We start from the raw sequence: 20162 nt of genomic DNA on the forward strand, positions 1-20162 counted from the left end.
AGTTTGTTTATTAAACTTCCGCGCGTCTCATCTCGTTGTTCGTCGAATACACAACCTGCCATTACCATTTCCGCGGAATTCCCGTTTCGTTCGTCTATTCCGGCATAATGTCACGCACAGTAGACGGAAACTTTGGTCTTCGCGTGGTCCCCAACGAACCGTCTCGATTGGCTGATTCGTCTATATCCCGAGGACACAATCAACATTTTCTATGACGCGTTGCAAGTTGCGCCAACTGATCCGAGACGATTTCAGACGAAAAAGTATTGATTTGTGATCTTTGTGAATTTATAGTAAATTGTACTACAACTCCTACACAATTGCAATATAAAAAGTCTGTAAATTAATACCCACTCTTCGGGTGTACAAAATTAACACTCTTCAAGCCCGAGACGATAATCAATCCTCAAGGCCGAACGGGATCTAATCTAGCCTCATTAATTCACAGCCTTGCTTCAGCACGAAGGACGTAAAACTCTAGATTAATTAGCACCAATTACCAACTTCGATAATCAATTATTTCAGTCATTTATCGAATGTATTCGTGCCTGAAAAATTGTAAAATTAAAAATACTGTTCCGTTCAGCTAAATGAAATTATTAAAAGAAGTAGCTCGCGCACCTAGGCCAATTTTTCTCTCACATAAAAATCCGCAGTCTAGTCTCGACGTTGTAAACTTTGTAACCTCCACGGTGTAAGGCTGCTGTACAAGTACATTTTGCGAGGTAGACATTTTTATCCGTGTCGTAATCATTAATAGCTTTTCTACTGAAAGCAGAGCGTCTACTTTATCGAAGATCTACGCGAAAATAGGTGGACCAGGTTAAATCGAGACTGTATAATCCGTCGAGCTCTTTATTCACTCGAGACTTTTATCTCGCATTTTATTTACGTAAGTTATTTGCGAGTCACTCGCGATCCCTCGAATGGAAGTGGCTCCGCGTAACGAGAAGACCGCGGTTTCGTCGAAAAGCTTCTTTTTCATACACCCTCTCGCACAGCTAGCTCGCTCCCCTGGGATCAACAGTGTAGGAAACCTTGAAGAAGAAGTTTTCCTCTCCCGACACTTTCCACGCTTTTCATTTATGCGCCGCAGAATTACGCGCCGTTCGAATATATTTGATACGGTAGAACGAACCCCGAGCTGCACACTCGCTAAATTATAACAAATGCGCGGCCCGTCATATTTCGCCTGCAGCTTTATTATCCGCGAATATGCGCCGCCATAGACAGACTCGCTTTAAAGTCTTTGACTCTCGTTGGAAATTAAAAAGCGACAAATTAAGCGAAATTAACGCGTTTTTTCGCTAACATTTCTTTCTGCACGTAACGTTTTATTAAACGCAACGAATTCCTCTGTTAAATGCTATTAGCAAAAATAATTTGAGGATATTAGTGAAACTAATGTATAATTTATATACAGGGTAAACCGCGAATCGTGATCAGTAGAAATTACGTACGCAGATCAAGTGAATGCATCGGATAATTTTCCACGAAGGTTGTTACTCTTTCGACGCTCGTGAAACGAGAAATCTAAAACGGAGATTATGGGGTCAATAATTCACGCGGTGTGTACCGGCGCAATTCCCCAACGTACACAAAATCACCATCGAATTTATGGTCTATTTTCCGGCAGCTGTGCAATTCCTAACGCACTTAATTCGTCGTTAAATCTCGCCGAGGCAAACCAACAACACCCTGCGCACACCTGTCTCTCCCGAACGCTTTCGCATTCGTCGTTATTAATGCTTACCGGCCGCGTAACTTTCACTGTTACGGCGAGCGATGATATCTTGGAATTCCGTGCACGAAAGCGAACATTGAACTGCAAGCATTTTATCATATGACGGAATATTACGAATGCTGTCCGGCAATTTCCACGGAAAATATCCTGGTGTTATGCGCATAATGGTTTCGGAGTTCATTTTCACACGAACATGTCTGTCCGTGACCAACTCTTTCTACTTCCTGTGTACCAATGCGAGCCATTAACATTTCTAACACTTCACCTACCGCACACCTATTAATAGGATTTTCAATAATTGTGCTGTACCGAAAGAAAGCATAGAAATTTTCTTCTACATTTCAATCTTGAATGAAACTATTAGATGACTTTGTTGAGGGTGACTTGTTAGTTCAAAATGAAAATCGCTGTTGCTATTGAACGTTCCAGTAAAAAGTGTTCAGCCATGTACCATAGACTTGTCAAAATTATGCAATAATCACCGGTCGGTAATGTGTTAATATTGGATCATACGATTTGAACTGTTTTGAGAAGTTAGAATAATTAGTTTGCGACACAACGTGAAAAACATTTTTACAATGCTGTTACTAATGAAAATAGAATTTTATGTGGCACCACCTTCTTAAAATTTATCTATAAAAATTGAAAATTGATTGAAATTGAATAATATTATATGTATAGATATAAAATGGAATTATTCTAGCTAGGAAGAGATGTTTCATTTCCCAGTTAAAATAGCTCCGAGTGCAAAGAATTAATTGAAACGAGTTCGGTCCAAAGATAGAATCGATTCGTAGAATGTATACGCCCACTTCTTCTATATCCTAAAGGAACCACTCCGCCAGAACAAGCACCATTGAAAAATTCTTGAAAAGTCGCGATAAAAATACAAAGAAAAATCAGAGCAGAGAGATGAAGGTCTTTCGACGTCTTCGTGTGTATGTATCCACTCAGAGATTAAACCGTAATATAACCTCTTGCGTCTGAAGCGCAACAGTTTCATCTGACCGGCATGTTGGATGCAAAGGTATAAAAGAGCCCTGTATACGACAGAAAAACGAAAGGAAGCGTTCTACATGCGTAAGTAGAAATCGCTGTGATTTTTGTTTTCTATGAGGACCCTCGAGAGGATTGATCTCGGCGTGAATGGCTTCGTTTTTCTAAAAAGACCTTCAAGCTCTTAGAACCCCACTCAAGGAACCGTGTTTCTGCTATCGATCCCCACCAAGTAGTACATTAAATAATGGACGGGGCTTGAAATAATAGAATGTGCTGAATCACCCTCGCTTCAATTTTGTTTGCACGAGAAAATCCACACGCGCGGACGATCGATGTGATTACCACGTCGAACTTGATTCTTGTTCAGATAATAGCGAATCGGTGCAAGAACAGTTAACCCTTCGATAGCCAACCGGGCACTCATTTACTGCAATTCTTTCAACAATTTGTTACTGTTCCTCTAAAAATATTGGGTTGGCAAATAAGTCCGTTCGATTTTTTAGAGTGAAATGAATTACAAATAATAAGAAATGATTAACTCCGTTATTTCTTGTAGCACCCTGTAATATTGCTACATCACACAAGTTAGGTTAACCCAGACCTAATCCAGTCCGTTTTATTACCAAGTAATGAAGAGTTAATAAACAGATGATCACGTTGTTTCTTTATACTCGAGTGATGTAACAATATTAAATGTACGCATTGCGAAAGAAACTTTTGAGACAACCTAATTTATAGTCTTGAAATGGGAATTTCTGCAAATATGTTAAACACAAAAGGTTTTAAATACTCTGCACATTCTGGTCGGCATTAGGGTTACGGTAGAATTACTGCGCAACATTGTTGGCGTACTTACGAGAAAGTCGATGGGGTCGTCCGGCCTCAAATTCGCAACTTCGATGAGACCTTGTGTCAACGTCGGGAAGATATACTTCACCAGGTAGTGTCTTAGAGGCAATCCCCTCAGGCACAGTCTTTCTTCTTCGTCCTCCTTCAGCTTCTCCATCAGCTCAGTCTGCGAACACGACAATCTATTAAACATCGCTGCCGTCGACGCATTAATCGTGTACTCCGATCCTGCGTGCGATACATTGCTCCTTCGCGTTTGAAAGATGTAGACGAGACGGGAAATGTTTCGTCGATAACTGGGCCCTAAGTGATTATAATTTCTATGTGGAAAAAGTCAGAGCTTAGAATTATGAAATATATTACAGAAGAATGTTCGAACAAAAGGGAAGATGAACAAGTAAATTGCACCAGTTATTAAACTTTATTATAATATGCAAACTATGCGATTGAATATAGTATTTCTTATCGAATACCATCCACCTGAGTCTTGTACAAGGCCGGTTAGATACCCAATAGATGTTCATCGAAATAGGAATCCGATGATTGACGTTTTCCAATAGCTAATATTGACAGAGCTAGGCCAAGTATTTGCGATACAGCCCAGATTTTCATTTGGGGGGCGAACAATAATTACTATCTAGAATTTCCAATCTTCCTTCGTCATAGAAATTGCACGTTACTGGAAAACGAATTTAATAAGCTACTTGTTTTTATATACGTTTTACTATCAACATTTATGGACGAAAAAGTAGTCTCAATTTCCTTAAACAAATAGCAATCGTGGAAAGATGTTCAAACATTATTGTTTCAATAAAAACACACGGGCTGAATTACAGCGGACTGCCCGGGCAATTATTAAGGTGATAAAACACCGACAGTGGAATGGTTCTCCGGAGGGAGTAGAATTAATATTTCTCCGCGATGAATCGGCTCGTAAATTTGTTCGAATAGGACCGTACGTCTTCGCAGCATTCCTTGCTTATCCTGTTCAATAACGAAGCTCGAATTTCGCGAGTATTTTCAGTGAAAAAATTACAGTCCCGTCGAAAAACACGGAAAGTTACGACGACGAAAACAAGCTTCGCGATGAGCATCGGAAACGTTTCGACAAAAAGCAAGAGCCATACAAAAACCGGCTTTCGTTCAAAGCCTAGAACCAGCGGGGACGCGATTTATCATGCGGCTTGAGCTGAAGAAAAACCGAATTTGCATTACAAATGGCTCCATCTGTGCGTCTAGCGGTTGCGGTTTCTCGGAACCCGATTTCGCACTTTTTCTATGCAGAAGCAACTTTTGGCCCTGGAAACTTCGGCGTAAATCTACGGATCACAGTTTGTTTCGGCACTTCAAATATCTCGTACAACATAGTAGCGAATGCGTTCATGCTGGTTTAATGCACTTATGATAGAAATGTGTGCATTCATGATTTTCAAGTTCATTTATTAAAAGAGCAACGAAATAAGAAACTTGAAAAATTCTACTCCCGAGCGACGTTCAAGCGAGAACCACTAACGAATTAAATGTACGAAAACAAATATTTTCCCCTTTCCTCCAACCCAAATATCGCAGTTAAATGGATGAACGGAGCAATTTGGAACGCACGCTGCGAACAAAGCGGGTAGAAAACAGAAAGCTCTCTCTAACAATAAGCCGGTTTCAAGAATATCGACTCCATTGTGGCCTTGTTTTGTATTCGTACCTTTCCGCCTTTCATCATAGAGAAACAAAAGTGTTAAGAAATTATTCTTTGCACTGTAACATTATTATAAATAAAGTCGTAGTTCCCCGAAGAGTAAATGAAACTTGGATAACGAGTAATGCTTTAACATTTTTCTTAACCCGTTCAAATGAATGAAAGATGAAATGTATTTCTGCTCGAGTCCAGTTTCCGCAAATTGTTCGAGGAGAAATATTGATTCTGCTTAGAAGATCCGTGGTGCAATAAAAACTTTCGCGTGATATTTCAGCAGAGCTGCGTTCGCGACTGAAAAAATCATACGGGTTTATTGGAAGTCCGGTTTTTTTTCTGTCGAGAGACATCGCCGGTCCAGCAATCACGTTACGGCTGCGGCGGCAATGCTACCACGTAAAATATCGCTCGATTCGAAACGATAATCTGCATTCACTTAGCTAATGAAAAGAGAGAGACGATATTATAGCATAGAGTATAGAGGATCAATACAAACGCAATTCCTCCGGCCATCGAGGGTATCCTATATATTTCATATTTTTCGTTCGCGCGGCATTGTTCTCCCCGAGCTCGCGATTGATGTATGCTAATTTTATTGCAATAAAGCAATGTGTGTTTTATAAATACAGCGAGCTGGCCGAGACGGGAGCGCACACTAGAAGATTATGCAAGGTTTATTCAATCGGACTGTAGAGCTTTTATTGGACGCGATACCATATAGAAACAATTTCAAAGGTTTTACTCCCTGTAGCGGGAGCAGAGTTGGGCATTAATCGATTAAAATTTTAATCATGATTAATGTGTACGATTAAAAACGAAATCGTCGAAAAATCGGCGATTGATTCAATCGATTGATTTAATCGTCAATCGTTGATTAAAGAAGGGAATCATCGAAAAATTGAATAATCAATATTGTTGAAGTTAATCGCCTCACGGTCTATCCATAAATTGAAATAAGGAGGGAGAGAGAGAGAGAGACAGAGAGAGGGAGCAGAGAGCGGATGGAGAATTACATACACACAGGGTGACCCTGTGTGAAATAATGTCGGGAAGACAGTATTGAACATAGCGAAAATAAAAAATGAATTTTAACCCAACCTATATTTAAAAGTTGTAGGGCTTTTTATAAAAGTTGCTGCTCCGTTTACAGTCAGCGAAGTGCTGTCCCCTGTTTGTTAACACAGTCGATATCGTTATCGAACAAAACCGAGAAGAAAGTCGATATTGTAAGTTACGAAACCGTTACAACAAAATCTGATGAAGAGAACAAGCAGAAAAAAGTGCCAGCAAATATATTCGTGCCTTGACTTTAGCATAAACGGTATGATGAAGTTGTAAAGTTACGGGACCATCTGCAATCAGCTAATAAATCGAAGAGTTAGGCCAATGAATTGCGGAGGCGCGACAGTTACGAGCCTTCATATTTTTTATGGGACAGATGATCGTGATTTATAGGGTCGAGGGTCGCGTTTAAGGATTCAGTGGCTCTCGGCGAGTTTAAAGGTAACGCGACAGTGGAAAGTTGCCACGTGTCGAAATACCGTGGGGTAACGCTTCGAGCATCAATCATGAGTTTCATTTCTGCGAGCAGAAGTTGATGTCGCGTTGATACATGGCACTTTGGTCACTCGCAACTTTCGCAGGCGTTCAACGTTTTTCGCAACAACGCGCGGCTGAAAACTGTGCCGACGCATACGAAATTGCTTTACACGAGGCGATCAATTTTCCAACGAACTTCACCTTGTTAATATTGTATGGATTATTAAATATGTTTGTATCTGATCAATTATTAAACATTTCAGTGTTGCATGAGGTGTTGTATCAATTTCATATCCATAAAATGGAATAATGGAAGAAATATTTCATTTTCGAGTTAAAATAGAGTTTCGAGTGCAAAGAGTTAGCTTTTAATGACTCGCATATAGCATTCACAATCCCAAAACTTTAAATTCAGTGTTTCAAACGTAAACAAAGGCGCAGACGACGCTATAAATATTTATATTGCATTATCCCCTTGCTGTATTTTGACGAGTCCGACTCGTGATGAAAATTTTTACGATGTCTAACAAATATGAATTTGTTGTGATTTGACAATGTCTAACGTTTGTGATTAATATTTAAGCATTAAAATAGAAAAGTAGCCATTTTTGAGTCACTGTAACTGTAAAGAAAATAGCACGGCGAGGGGTTAATGTGGTTATTCCATTGAAAAGAAGTCTAGTTACGTTATAGAGTCATATAAAGTTCCATATAACCGAAGGTTAAATCGAAAGGGGAAGAGTCTCACCCACTCCGCCATTTTCTCCTCTCGTTGCCTCTTTCGTTCCAAGAGCTCTCTCTCAGCCTGTTGCTCTGCGAGGCTTTTCGCGGTCCTCGCTTCCATTTCTGCACGCTGACGTAGCGACCTCGCCATTTCCGCAGTTGCTCCTGGTAGCATAAAAGGCTTCATGAGAATTTACGCGGTGGCAGCTAATGAAAAACCATTGTCGAGATTGTGCATAAAATTTTCTATCAACGCGTCTACCAGAAGTGCGAGGCAGAATTATTACGATTACAAATCTCCTATGTAAAGGAATTTCTCTTGCCGAGATCCAGAGATACGTTCACAGTTTCCTCGTACGACCGGAGTTCTCTCAGTAGATCAATTTGTCAGTGAGCCGGGGTTGTTTGCTCCGACAAAGTGATAAACGATAAAACTGGAAAAACCGAAGATACTCGAGTGCTCACCGTAGTCCGGCGGTGGTCCCAGCTTCTCCAGACATTGATAAATCGTGGGGAACATTTCTGGACAAACGTCCTCCTCGATGGGGATGATCAGTGGATGAATTTCAATTTCGTCGAAAAATTGCAGAGGTGTGTTCTCGTCCGTGTTTCTCTTCCTGAAACCGATTATACCAATAGAAAAATGGTGTAACACTTCAGTTCAATCTCTACCATGATCGATCTCGTAAACTGTGGATTTATATCTGTACTCGTCTTACTTCGTTCAATTTATTTCTACTTATTTCATGCGCCACGCTCTTATCAATTATTTTATTTAACTGATTTATCGAGCGTGCACACGTTTCAATCTTATTTGCGTAAAAAAATGAATAAATCTCGTTAGACAAAAGATGTGATGATCCCGTTAGAAAAATGTTACAAATGAAAAACAATTTAATATTGCTTACAGAGGACAAACTGTGCAAACTGACAACTAGACTGCGGATCTTTACGCAAAATAAAAATTTTCTTCGTCACGTACAAGATGCGGGAATCACATAAAAATGTCTTCCTATCTTTAACAATTGTAATAAATTATAAATAACATGGATTTCCTTAAATCGTCCTAATGTTTTTACTGTTTTCAATTACATCCACCCGTTTTTGTCATAAATGCATCAAATCAAATTTATTTGAAATTGATAGATTGATTAATTCCCGTTAAGCGGATTTACGAAACGAGAAGAACGTGTTCGAAATTTGTCGCTTCGTTATATTCGCAAATTCGTCCGGAAAATATCGCGAGCAGATTTTTAAAATGAACCTTAACAGATCCGTTAGAAAATTCCATATGTATAAAAAGCTGTACCATAATAGACTGTGTATTAAAAACGCGTAAGATGTCTTTGTCGAGAATAATTAGCTGCACTACCCCGTATAGACTACGAAACTGTGTACTAATTACCTCGATGTAACATTCCACCACGCGTTTTTTTGCATCGCACAATAGTGGCTATGTTATAAGCACATTCTATTTAAAAAAAAAAAAAGAGCGGAGGTTGACGTCGCTGGGCATAAACTCGGTGTACATAAATTCTTGCCCGTTACGTCGAGCCTGTTTCTACGGCGGTTCAACAAGCTATTAAAATCCGCGAACTGCTCTATTATACGGTGATTTTTGTTAATTAAGCTGGTTGCGTCAGTCGTGTCTCCTCTTTGAAAATAAAATAAAGTGGAAACAGGTTCTCCACGTGCGCTGGAATTTAATTATCGTTCCATTAACACTCTTTTTCTCTCTTGGCGACAAGAAGACCGTCCCACCTGACCAGAACTGGAAGGAACAATGTGCTCGCTGGCTCAGTCCCATTACCTGAACTCCTTTAAGCGACGTATCATGTGCTTCGCGGTATAATGAGTGTCCTGGATCTCCCACTCTGGTCGCTGGATAATTCGTTCTTTCAGGAACCCGTCGCTCGCCTCCAGTGATACCACCAAGTCGGGCATGATCGTATACTGCTCATTCATGTCGATTGCTTCTTCGTCGAAATCCTCCTCTTCTTCGTCTACGTCTACGTCTTCACCGGTTTCCCTTCCGAACAGCTTCTTCGTCTGTTCTATTGTCTTAGGGTAACCGTCCATCACGTAACCCTGATTTTGACACTCCAACGAACGCAGCTTCCTCTCGAACAGTCTTCAACAAAATTGTGCACGGTCAGAATTAGAAAACGTTTTACCATTTTTGATCGTTTATAATTCGTAAACGAATTAACCAATTTCAATGAAATTTTCACAGCGTATATCATTTATACCAGTTGACAAAACACATTTTTTAAATTTTCGTTATTAGGCCAGCTAAAGAAGTTGTGAAAATCAATTTTTAGTATTGTTTTTCACAATTCCGACCAAATGCATTTTTTCAACTTATTTATTAGACGTCATTTACTAAACTAATTCTTCTAGCCTTACAGAGAAATTGAAGTTGTTTGGTCCATTCATATAAAAGCTATTCTGATTTAAAGTGTGTGGAATCAGACTCCTTACTGTATATTATACATTTGTATATATATTTGACACGTAATTTGTGAAAAGGCCTGTAATCAAAATCAACATTAGGATAGAGAAAATAGCATGAGATTAGAACAGTTCGTATAGATCGCTGGATTTAAAGAAGAGGAGGACGTTCCTGATGTAGTCTTGGTTTAGATTCGACTTGAAAATGATCTTTCCTAGAAATTTGGGAATCTTTTAGGGTTCCGTAAACATTGGCATTTGTATTGTGGAGTTTGGTGTGGAAGTACCAGAAGATGTTGCGCGCAGAAGAACCAAGAACTTCGTGGAGCTCATTAATTCGACAAATGAGGAGCGCAGTTCATGAATAGCCTGACATTTCGACAGTCGTTTAAATAGCTAATGCATCTGAACAGGAACGTAATTTATCGTGCTTAATCAGAGGATTGGACAGCTCCTGAACCGGGACCGGCTCGCGGAAGTTCAACTTCCGGTAATAACTCGGAAAGTTAATTTTCCGAGAAACGATCCGATGAACGCGACACTCGTGAAAGGAATCGATCGCAATTATACCGTAACCCCCGTTCCGTTCAGTATCAAGCTGCAGCGCGACTACTCCCACCCGCTTACAACTTCCCGGACAAGAATCGGTTAGCCTGGGTAATGTGTTTGATCGGATCCTTTAACGGGATGTCAACTCCGATTACTTGCGTGCAGACGTTGATCGATCAACGACTGCACCAGCTACCGCGTGACGCATCTCATTACTCTTCGAGTCAATGGCTCCTTCTTCGTCGAAAGAAGAAAATTGTGTTCAACTCTACACTTAAGTGTTTAGAAATTGATTAGATAACGACATATGTAATAATTAGACCTTGGATCTTGGAAACAAATGGTACAGCAATTTTTAATGGCAACTCTGAGTCGCCACTCGAGTGTTAAGGACCAGAACAAGTGTTTAACTGCGTCGACAAGTTGGACAGCGTCGTTAAACTTCGACAGTTTAGCGTTGAATAAAGATTCAAAGGTTGCGGAAGTATTTCGAGAAGTAAATCTAGCATGATGAAGAAAGCAACGAAGTTATACCGTGACGCGAAGGCAAAGCAACAATAATAGAAACGAAAGTAGCAGAACTGTAGGTGGATAACTTTAAAACAATCCTTGAGGGAGTGGCCTTCGCTTGATGGGATGAACGATGGGAGTAACGAAGTCTGGAAGCTCGGGAAAGTTTCAATTTCTTCGGAGCCCGAGTCGAAGCGAAACGATCGTGGACGGTTTTGATCGAAGTTTTTTCAAGGAGAATAAAATCGTCGAAACCGTTCGATACACTTAAAACATTTCTCCAGTAACATTACTTCAATGAAATCCCTTATTCTTCAGTTCCTTTGAATCTGTGAGATATCTGTCCGATAAGAAGCTTATAGAAGCGACTGTACATTATTAGTAGCTGCATCTGAATTAATATTTCCGTCGTAACGAGCAACTGGAGACTTTTGTTCGGGGCGGTGCGTCGATACCGATCTCTCCTTACAAATGCAGGCATTCGCGACGTTCTTTGTGGACAACCAATCAGAAATATAGTGTACATACTTATCTTAAAGAGGTCGTTATGTCTACGAGCAATCGAACTCTGGGAAGCAATAAGTTGCCGGATGAGGAGGTAACAATACTCGACGGGAATCGTTCGTAGCGTAGTAAGGAAGGAGGATCAAGGTCAAGGGAATTAAAACGGAACCGAAGACTTTATTAATTTCACGGATCCCGCCGATTAAACTCATCGACCAGTTATATCGCGCACGAAACGGATGAGGACGATAAGCGGAACATTTTAAACAGCGGCGAATGTCGCCGCCATGAATCCAGGATCCTGTGTTAACGGGAACGAAAAGGCTGTCAAGTTTTCCGCGGACATTCAGCCCGGCGAAATTCCTTCGGCTCTTCGTTGTCTTTTATTTTTAAGCGGCGAACTCAACTGGTCTGGAAATCGAGAAATGATAGCCGTGCCGGACAGATACCGTATGCTTAAGCAACCAGCACACAATCGAGAAAGTCGGACCGATGGAAACAGCGCAGCGGCAAGCTTTTACACGGCCGAGCGAACCGGACCGAGTGAAGTGCTAGCAACACTTCCGGTCGAAATAGTCGCCCGTTCGGGGGATGGCCGAATTAGCAAATGACGGAAACGCTGCCCATTTGAACATCGAACAGGGAGAAACATATTACGCGATTTTTATTTGGCTGGAGATAAAGTTCTGTCGTGTGTTTTAAAGAAAATATTTGAAATTATTCAATGATATCATTTCCACTTATTTGTTTTATTTGTCTGTTAGCACTGAAAATCAAATTTTATTTGTTTCCACTCTCTCAGAATTTGCTTAGGAAAATGAAACACGCAATCTAGTCATCACAAACGAAGGAGATACATATTTCGGTGGATTACGTTGGCTCGCGTGTGACGCGTAACACGGGCCAACCCCCATCGAAATGAAATTTCTTAGGTGTGGCGTATCCGACGGGCAAGCAGCCGCATAACCGCACGAGCCGACAACCTTTAAATTCGTCGATGGTTCCATTACGCGATCACCACGAGTCGCGCTCGATAAATCAAATTGCGTGCGGATGAGCGGTCACTGGCACACACATGTTCGCGATAGAGACCGAACGCGATGGTTACCTAAATGGCCACGGTCACCTAAATACGGGCTTAATGCCCGTTTCGAGCGCGATATTTGCAAACCTGATGGTGCTCTTCTGAAACCACCATTAATTTTATACACTGAATTGCAATTATACAATGAACAGCAAAAAAAACAACCAGACATTCGTCTCTTATTTTCGAGTTTGCAGAGGTAAAACAGTGCATCTGTACACGTGGCGAATAAATCGAGTTCCGTTTCGACTTACAGAGGCAATTAAATCGCGCGTGTTCTTCTTCCTCGATCTTCGTTTCGGAGGATGCATCGAGTGGAAGGGGCTAATCGGATTGATCTCTCCAGTGCTGGCCATGGTCACGCGAAGTACCACGCTTAGAGGAGTATTCTCCTTTCCAGGATTGCAAGGGCTATCTTCGCTTCTGTCACGTTGTACCCCGGTTCTATCACTCGAAAACTGAACTTCACAGTTCGGAATTGATTTACGGAATTGCTTCTAAATAATGCAATTGCGAATAATGCAAATTACTAAATATTGTTTGAATTATCGATCGTATGGTTGTTAAATGAATAATATGTTAGTGTTCTGGGCGCAACGGTTCGATCAACTAATTATGAAAAAGCAAATTTTGCAATCCGATTTCACAGAAATTCTACAGTTTATTACATTATAAAATCTTTTTCAGACGCAGTTTTTCTACTTTCTGGAAAAGGATCCACACATGGATCGAAACGTCGAAAGTTTAAGTCAAAGTTGAAAGTTAAGTTGATCGAACCGTTGCGCCAAGAACACTAACATATTATTCATTTAATGCAAATTACGCTTCGTAAACGTGACAGTAGGACTTTCGAGGGAGACAGCGGTCTAGATTGATCATCTCTGAATTATCGAGAAATGAGAGGGCGCACCCCGCACCCTTGCAATCCTGGAAAGGAGAATACGCGCTTAACATTACTTAGAACGCCAATGATACGGAGTTTCGACTAACTTGTTCAAAAGAGGATCGTCCAGCCGTCCCTTATTCCTCTCTTTGTTCCGCTCTATTTCGTCTAACAGTTCGCGCAGCTTGTCGACTCTTGTGGCGTCGTCTTCCCCCTCCAGATCTTCGTCCTCGTCCTCGTCCTCGTCCTCAGCTTCGTCGCCTGCGCCCGTTTCTTCCGCTGTGACCCGTTCTCTCGCGGTCATGGCCTCTTCTATCTCGACTGTCTGTCGCAAATGAAGACGTAGAGTATGACCGAGGTTCATGTAGAAAAGACTCTTAACGCTAGCATTACAGCTCGACACTCTCCTGTATAACTTTCCAGAGGATTCAGCAGTCGCTCATTGAATAAAGTCAAGTTCACGCAATTTTTTTACGAGTATCTTATTTATACGTACAAACGTACACCTGAGGACGGAACGCGATACGACGGTATCCGGTTAAGCCCTGTGTCCGACAAACAAGCAGACATTCTTTTCAGACGGGGAGAGAAAAAGCTTTCATAAATTTCGAAATCCTCGAGAGTGCTTTATACATTACACAGCCTACCTTAGCGCCCATTAAGCCACTTAATCGAGGCTGTGCATTTGAATTTATTGTTCCACGAGGGCACAGGGTAAACGAGCCAAGAAATATTCTGAAATTCTTCGGAGACCATAAAGCACTCAGGTCGCTGCTTTTTAAATCGCGATAAACAGGCTCTGTGATTTCGTCGGAGGAATAACATTGGATGATTGCGAAAGAAGAAGGAAACCAAATTGTAAAATGTTCGGTGACAAAATTGTAGAAAATAGTGATGACTAGACTGCGGATCTTTATGCAAAATAAAAAATGTTTGCATTGATTGCAGGACACAGGAGCCAAATAAAGATTGTATTCTTCTTTTAATTATCCTGTTAAGCTGAAACTAATACGTTGATGTCCTTAAATATTTTTAACATGTCCACTGCTTTAAATTGTACGTGCACATTTCTGTCATGAATGCATAAAATCCGCAGTCTAGTGATCACTATATAATTTATTAATAAAACTGTTATTTTTAAATGTATCCGCTTGCATTTTATTTTCTGCAACGTTTGCAATCATCTAATGTTTGCAAAAACGGTACTTTTATCTGTTCCTCAGCATTGAAAGACACGATACCTATTGGCAGTTTCTGAATTAGTGTTTGAGACTATTCAGGACAGGGTAACGGTGACATACGTGGGACTAACCAACTTCCGGACGGTTTCCTCGATCAGCGACTTCGCGTGAATGTAGTGCACGCCGTAATAGTCCGCGAGATATCGGGCGACGATACTCTTCCCGGATGCGGGAGGTCCTAGAACGATTATTTTCAGCGGATACAGTTTCCGTGCTGTCCTGTATTCATTCGTGATAACATCGATGTTCTGGTGAAACGGTGCGTCGTGGTGCCACGTTATCTTATCGGCGATATAGTCGGACTCGACGTTCAAGTTCACAGTCATCTGGTCGTATATCTGTTGCGTGACTTCCGGTAATAAGAAGGCTTCCTCCTGCGGGATTTTCTTCACCTTGCCGGTGCTGAGCGCTCCGCTGATTCTCTGAGAAGTCGCAGAAATGAATGACGTCGCAACCACGCAGTATTCAAGAAAAAGTACAATACATTTACAGTTAGAAAATGTTTGCGTTGCAGGATAGACAAACTTTCCTCGCACATTCTGCATTTAACGTATAATAAAATTTAAAAAATCGTGTGGAATGGAAATATTCAATGTCGGAAGAAACGTTTAATATTCAAGTTAAAATCGCACCGAGTGCAGAGGACTAATTGACGAGCCAAGTAAAATTTTCCTTCGGTATTTGAGCTCGTCGCATAGCGTTCCTCTAACAGGAACCAGTTGCCGTGCTGCAGGAACGGATAACGGGAAACGGGCAAACAGTTACCACGAGCGAATTAAAATTAACAAACCTTTTTATCACAGTGCACGCAATATTCTTCACAAAAATTGCGACGTGGAAACTGGAAACGAGATTGTCTCATTGGAAAGATTAAAAGAATTTTTCAAATTGGAGCAGACACGCTTAATTTTACATAAAATCTAAATGCTAAAATTACTAGGTGGAGGATCAGTCTGGGTAGAGCGAGAGTACCTAATTAATCGGTTATCGGGGAGCCAGTAGTTCCAAGGGGATATTTGGTTAATTAATTTCGAGATCGTTGTTTCTACACGCGTGACGCGTCCTACGTGTAGGTAACTGTGCGGTGTGCGAAGTGGCTGATATCAGGGGAGATTTGCTAGCTGTCAATTAATGGGTGACCCCGAAATGGATACGTTCTGTTACGCGCTGGCTCGTGATACCCGCGATACCAAGCGGTATCGAGATTTAATGGTTGTTCCTCGTGTTACGATGGAAATGCGCAGGGTACTACATGTTGCGCTCGATGACGTATGTAGATCCATTATCGTTTCAATGAACTCCCCGCGCGATCTATACAGTTGATAGCTATACGCTTCCTGGGAAGCAAGACACTGGTCGACAGCCTGCCTCCGCGGAACTAATTGATTAACCAACTGGGGAACGAAAAAGAAAAGTTTCGGGAACGTGATTAACGACGAGGAACCTGGCGGGGTTTCGATGATTGATTGGTAAGAGGGAACGGGCGCTCTAGGGCCAAGGGGAATCGTAACAGATAGGGATGAGCAATATGAATGAATCGATGAATGCCGGTCGAGCCGAAATTGATGGAAACGTGAGTGGTATCTTCGCACTTTGTCTTAAAGTATGTTGGAATGGAAAGCTTCGTACGGACCTGATCTTTTCGCTGAACATTGTGCCGATTGCGTCTTACCACTTTTTGGAGATCCTATAGAGAACCTCTGGACAGATGAAAAAAATCAATTGCCAAATTTGTACCGAACAAACAGACAAACAGACAAGAAAGCGAGCTAATAAAAACGTGGTAAAATAGTTCCGAGTGGACGATAAGCGTGCACGCTGGAAATACAACGTGAAAAATAATAGTACACCGACAGACCAGTTGGACAGACCAGATTAGCTTTGACAAGACAAACATAACAACCTGTCGCGAGCGGAACACGCTCTAGATAGCCAGCTTTAAGTCTCGAACGCTTCCTTATTATAAACTTTCTAATTCAAGGTCGGATCGCGACGCACGACTGAACCCATCTTCGTATCAACTATAACGCGCAGAGGATAAAAATACGCGGTACCATTTAAAAGAGATAAAAGAAGCCTCCGTCACGCCTGACGACTCCGGCAAAAAAGTGTCTGGATGATGGGAACACTTTTTTTTCAACATTTTGTCCTATCTAGCACGTCTCCGTTTCGCCAGCTTTGGCGCGATGATATCGCAACGTCTTCTGTCTGCTTGAAATAATAATAATAATGATATTCTGCTAGAGGTAAAATTACCTTGACAATAGTGCTTTGAGAAGCTACTCCCTGCTCCGCTGCCAGGATGTATCTCAATGTGGGCCAACTCGTCAGTACTGTGTATACAATCCTGCGAATCAAAGAGAACAACGAATTACTGAAGCGTAAAGCTGGTTTAAATCTCAAAATGAACGAAAGCAAGTAGATTATTAATTTTTTCTAAGCGTGCGAGACATTACTGCGCTAATATTTATTTTTAACACTAGGTTCACGGAGCTCTAGAAATAACTGTTTCACATTATTTTATAAACATAACAGAATGTGTCTATCAAAACTTTTGGCCATTTTCCAATAATATATACCCGAAGAAATAAATTTGGTGAATAATTCCTCAGGGAAGCATCTTTACAATCTTAATAATCGCAAATTAAGAATAAACCTATTGTTATCTTCCTCTTAAAATGGAAGATTAGGATTTTGTGTGTGTGTGTGTCCACCATTCATATTAATTTACTTCATTATTAATTATAAAGCGTTATACTAATGCATGCTACATAAATCCAACATAGTTTACTGCATCAATAAATAAATAAATAGAAGGGGGATGATCATCATGAAAATAAAACGTGGAAGTATCCATGAAATGTTTCGTTCATTCAAACGCAACTGTACAAAACGTGACAATTTTCAGCTACCGTCGAACGAGAGACATAGAACAATGCTTTCAAAGATTCAGCCGGCTGCTAAACTCGTCCCAGTCTCCTCTTATATCTCTCTGCGTGAGATTCAATTTCTCGCATTTTCCGTTTCTGATTCAATTACTCCATCAAAGCATTTATAACAGTCTAGATCTCGAGGCCCACAGACAAGACACATTCCTTCGGCACATTCCTTTTGCGTCGCTACACCACGTCAGCGCATAGTTTTCCAACTAACTGTCATTCGCGAACGGAGGAATTTATAATCAAATTTCTAGTTCGGTAGCGCACAATTAGGTCACGAAGGTTAAGATCTTGTTTAGTCTATTCTTAGAAGTATCCCGTCCGCAGTATTTCCCTTGTAAACACCAATATAGCTTTAATGTAACGGTTCATTTTTGACAATATAATCCACTTTCGTAATTATGTTGACGAGTTTAACGAGTTTCGAAACGTTACCGTAGTCAGGTGCGAACGACGAGTCAACTGTTCGCGGTTAACAAGCCGAACGCATCCATGCAGCTGCATAATGGCGCGCGGCGTGTTATTCAGTGACGAACGCGGCACGCGACCGTGTTTATCAGGCGGTTTATCCGCCGTTAAATCGCGATAGACGTTCCAGCCGGTTTCGGTTTAACGTCCGACTGGAATTAGGGGTACAGCGAGCCATTAATGCAGCGTGTCGCGAAATTGCATCGTTTACCACTGACGTGATCAGATCTCGCACGTGCAACAGAGGGATTTTGTTAGTGCCGTTGCCGAGAACCGGCAAGAACGGTTCGTTTTGCCAGGCTGCCTTGAACAGATGATGAAGAGGTCCTTCTTCAGCTCCGTAGGTGATCCCACAGCAAATCACCACAGTCTTCAATTTATCCTTCAGATTCAACTTCTTCTTTACTACGACCACGTTCTTCTCGCATTGTATGTGCTCTTTGAAATTCGGATGCGGTTTCCGTTTCCGGTAATCGTCCTCGGTGAACGGTAGCTTCGGATCTTCTGGATCCATCGGCTTGGTCAAGGCCCAGGTCATCACGGTGGATATCAGCACGAAGTATCGCACGTCCTTGTTCCGCCTAAAAGCCTTCGGCGTTTCTTGCTCCAGTCGCTCCAACTTCCTTGTGATAGCTGAAAGGTGCCGAGAATATGAGACGCTCGGGAAATGGCCGTTAACACGTTTCATCTTGTATTGCGAGCTACCCGCGGTTCGCTTGATTGTGGAAAAGATAATAATGGACACGACATACAGTGACTCCCACTAATATTCGGACATTCTTAAAAAAACACCGTAACTTTTCAAATTCTTAAATTGTTCAAATCTGTCTACTGTTTTAAATTGCAACTACTCATATTCATCATGAATGCATAAAATCCGCAGTCTATTAATGATTTACTAAATATTTGCTCGCTCGAAAAAACACCCAGCTAAGTGCTACAAACTACAACGAAGATTAACTGCGAAAGATCCGCGGTTTGCTTACAAGTCTCACGATCAGTCTTCCTTCTAGGGCTCGAGCAAACAACGACGTCTTAATGCGCACACTTTTTCTCAAGTGATCAGAACAAGTAAAAGTGAATCCGCTCGTAGAACAATGCTCATCGAGGGAACAATCGCATCGCGACAAGCACTTCCGTTTCATATCTCATTGTCCCCCGTGGCCGAGACGAGCCGCGCGCCAATTGCTCTTTGTTTTTAAAGGAAATTGTATGTACACCGATTCTCTCCGGCGACGATGGTTTTCCATATTTCAAGCGAGCGTTCGCGTTCCGCTCGAGACCTCGCTTTCGTATTTATCTCCGGTTATCACTTTAAATTAATTAAATGCAACAGACCAGGAAAGACTGGATCGTATCTCGGAAATTTTCCTCGTGTACAACACGGAGAACATTAAGAAAAGTCTGCTAAACTGTTAATTAGACGCGACCCTTCAACCCTTTGCAGTCGGAGCTACTTTAACTTAAAAATGAAACATTTCTTCCGACCCAGAATAATTTCTACATTAATCTTTTCCTCTGTATGCATTTGAAATTGATATAACACTTCATACAATACTGAAATGTTTAGTAATTGATTGGATATTTAACTTAAATGTGGTATAGTTCGATTTTCCGCTGGACCCTTATTTTTTGAGATAAATTGAAAAATATCCTCAAAAATTAGTTTAAACATGTTTAAACAATCATAATGCATTAATATTGGTTATGACTGTATTCGGGAAAGTCTAAAGAATCTTTTGCTGTAAAGAACAATTCAATATCTTCTATAATAACATCACAATATTTGTTTAAAGTTGAAAAATATGTTTTTTTTTCAAAGCCATGTTCCTCAAAAACTGTGCGTATAGGAGAAAAATTAAGGACGTATTCGGAATCAGCACAAAAAACTCTATAAGAAAGTCCCAACAGTAATAAGGGAACAAATTTGGTGTTGGACAGTGTAATCTAAACAATATTTTCAATAATAGTAGAGCAATTTCCCGTGAC

The 20162-nt window shown here is 41.0% G+C and overlaps 3 protein-coding genes across 4 annotated transcripts in view; 1 reads left to right on the forward strand and 2 right to left on the reverse strand.

Moving 5' to 3' along the window:
- LOC143220357 (adenylate kinase 7) overlaps positions 1 to 17546 on the reverse strand; it is a 28249-nt gene extending 10703 nt beyond the window's left edge. The window contains exons 1-7 of one of the 2 annotated variants that reach the window (XM_076446026.1): positions 17023 to 17542; positions 14838 to 15188; positions 13633 to 13850; positions 9355 to 9675; positions 8010 to 8161; positions 7570 to 7709; positions 3600 to 3758 (exon numbers count right to left, since the gene is read on the reverse strand). In XM_076446026.1, coding sequence (XP_076302141.1) covers positions 3600 to 3758; positions 7570 to 7709; positions 8010 to 8161; positions 9355 to 9675; positions 13633 to 13850; positions 14838 to 15092 — 1245 coding nt within the window. In that variant the 5' untranslated portion in view covers positions 15093 to 15188; positions 17023 to 17542. Of the gene's footprint in view, positions 1 to 3599; positions 3759 to 7569; positions 7710 to 8009; positions 8162 to 9354; positions 9676 to 13632; positions 13851 to 14837 lie in introns of both variants that reach the window. The other variant, XM_076446020.1, reaches the window with a different exon arrangement.
- The window catches only part of LOC143220381 (synaptotagmin-10), a 56463-nt gene that overhangs the window by 15162 nt on the left and 21139 nt on the right, over positions 1 to 20162 (forward strand). The window lies entirely within an intron of this gene.
- LOC143220483 (adenylate kinase 7-like) lies at positions 17593 to 19989 on the reverse strand. The gene has a single exon (XM_076446124.1). The coding sequence runs from the start codon at positions 18859 to 18861 to the stop codon at positions 18271 to 18273; it is 591 nt and encodes a 196-aa protein (XP_076302239.1). The 5' UTR covers positions 18862 to 19989; the 3' UTR covers positions 17593 to 18270.

This window comes from Lasioglossum baleicum, chromosome 2, assembly GCF_051020765.1.
Source record: "Lasioglossum baleicum chromosome 2, iyLasBale1, whole genome shotgun sequence".
In the NCBI taxonomy this organism is placed as follows: domain Eukaryota; kingdom Metazoa; phylum Arthropoda; class Insecta; order Hymenoptera; family Halictidae; genus Lasioglossum; species Lasioglossum baleicum.

Bases quoted from the DNA above. Each gene is read 5' to 3' on its own strand.
- LOC143220483 (XM_076446124.1), bottom strand. From the start codon at position 18,861: ATGAAACGTGTTAACGGCCATTTCCCGAGCGTCTCATATTCTCGGCAC.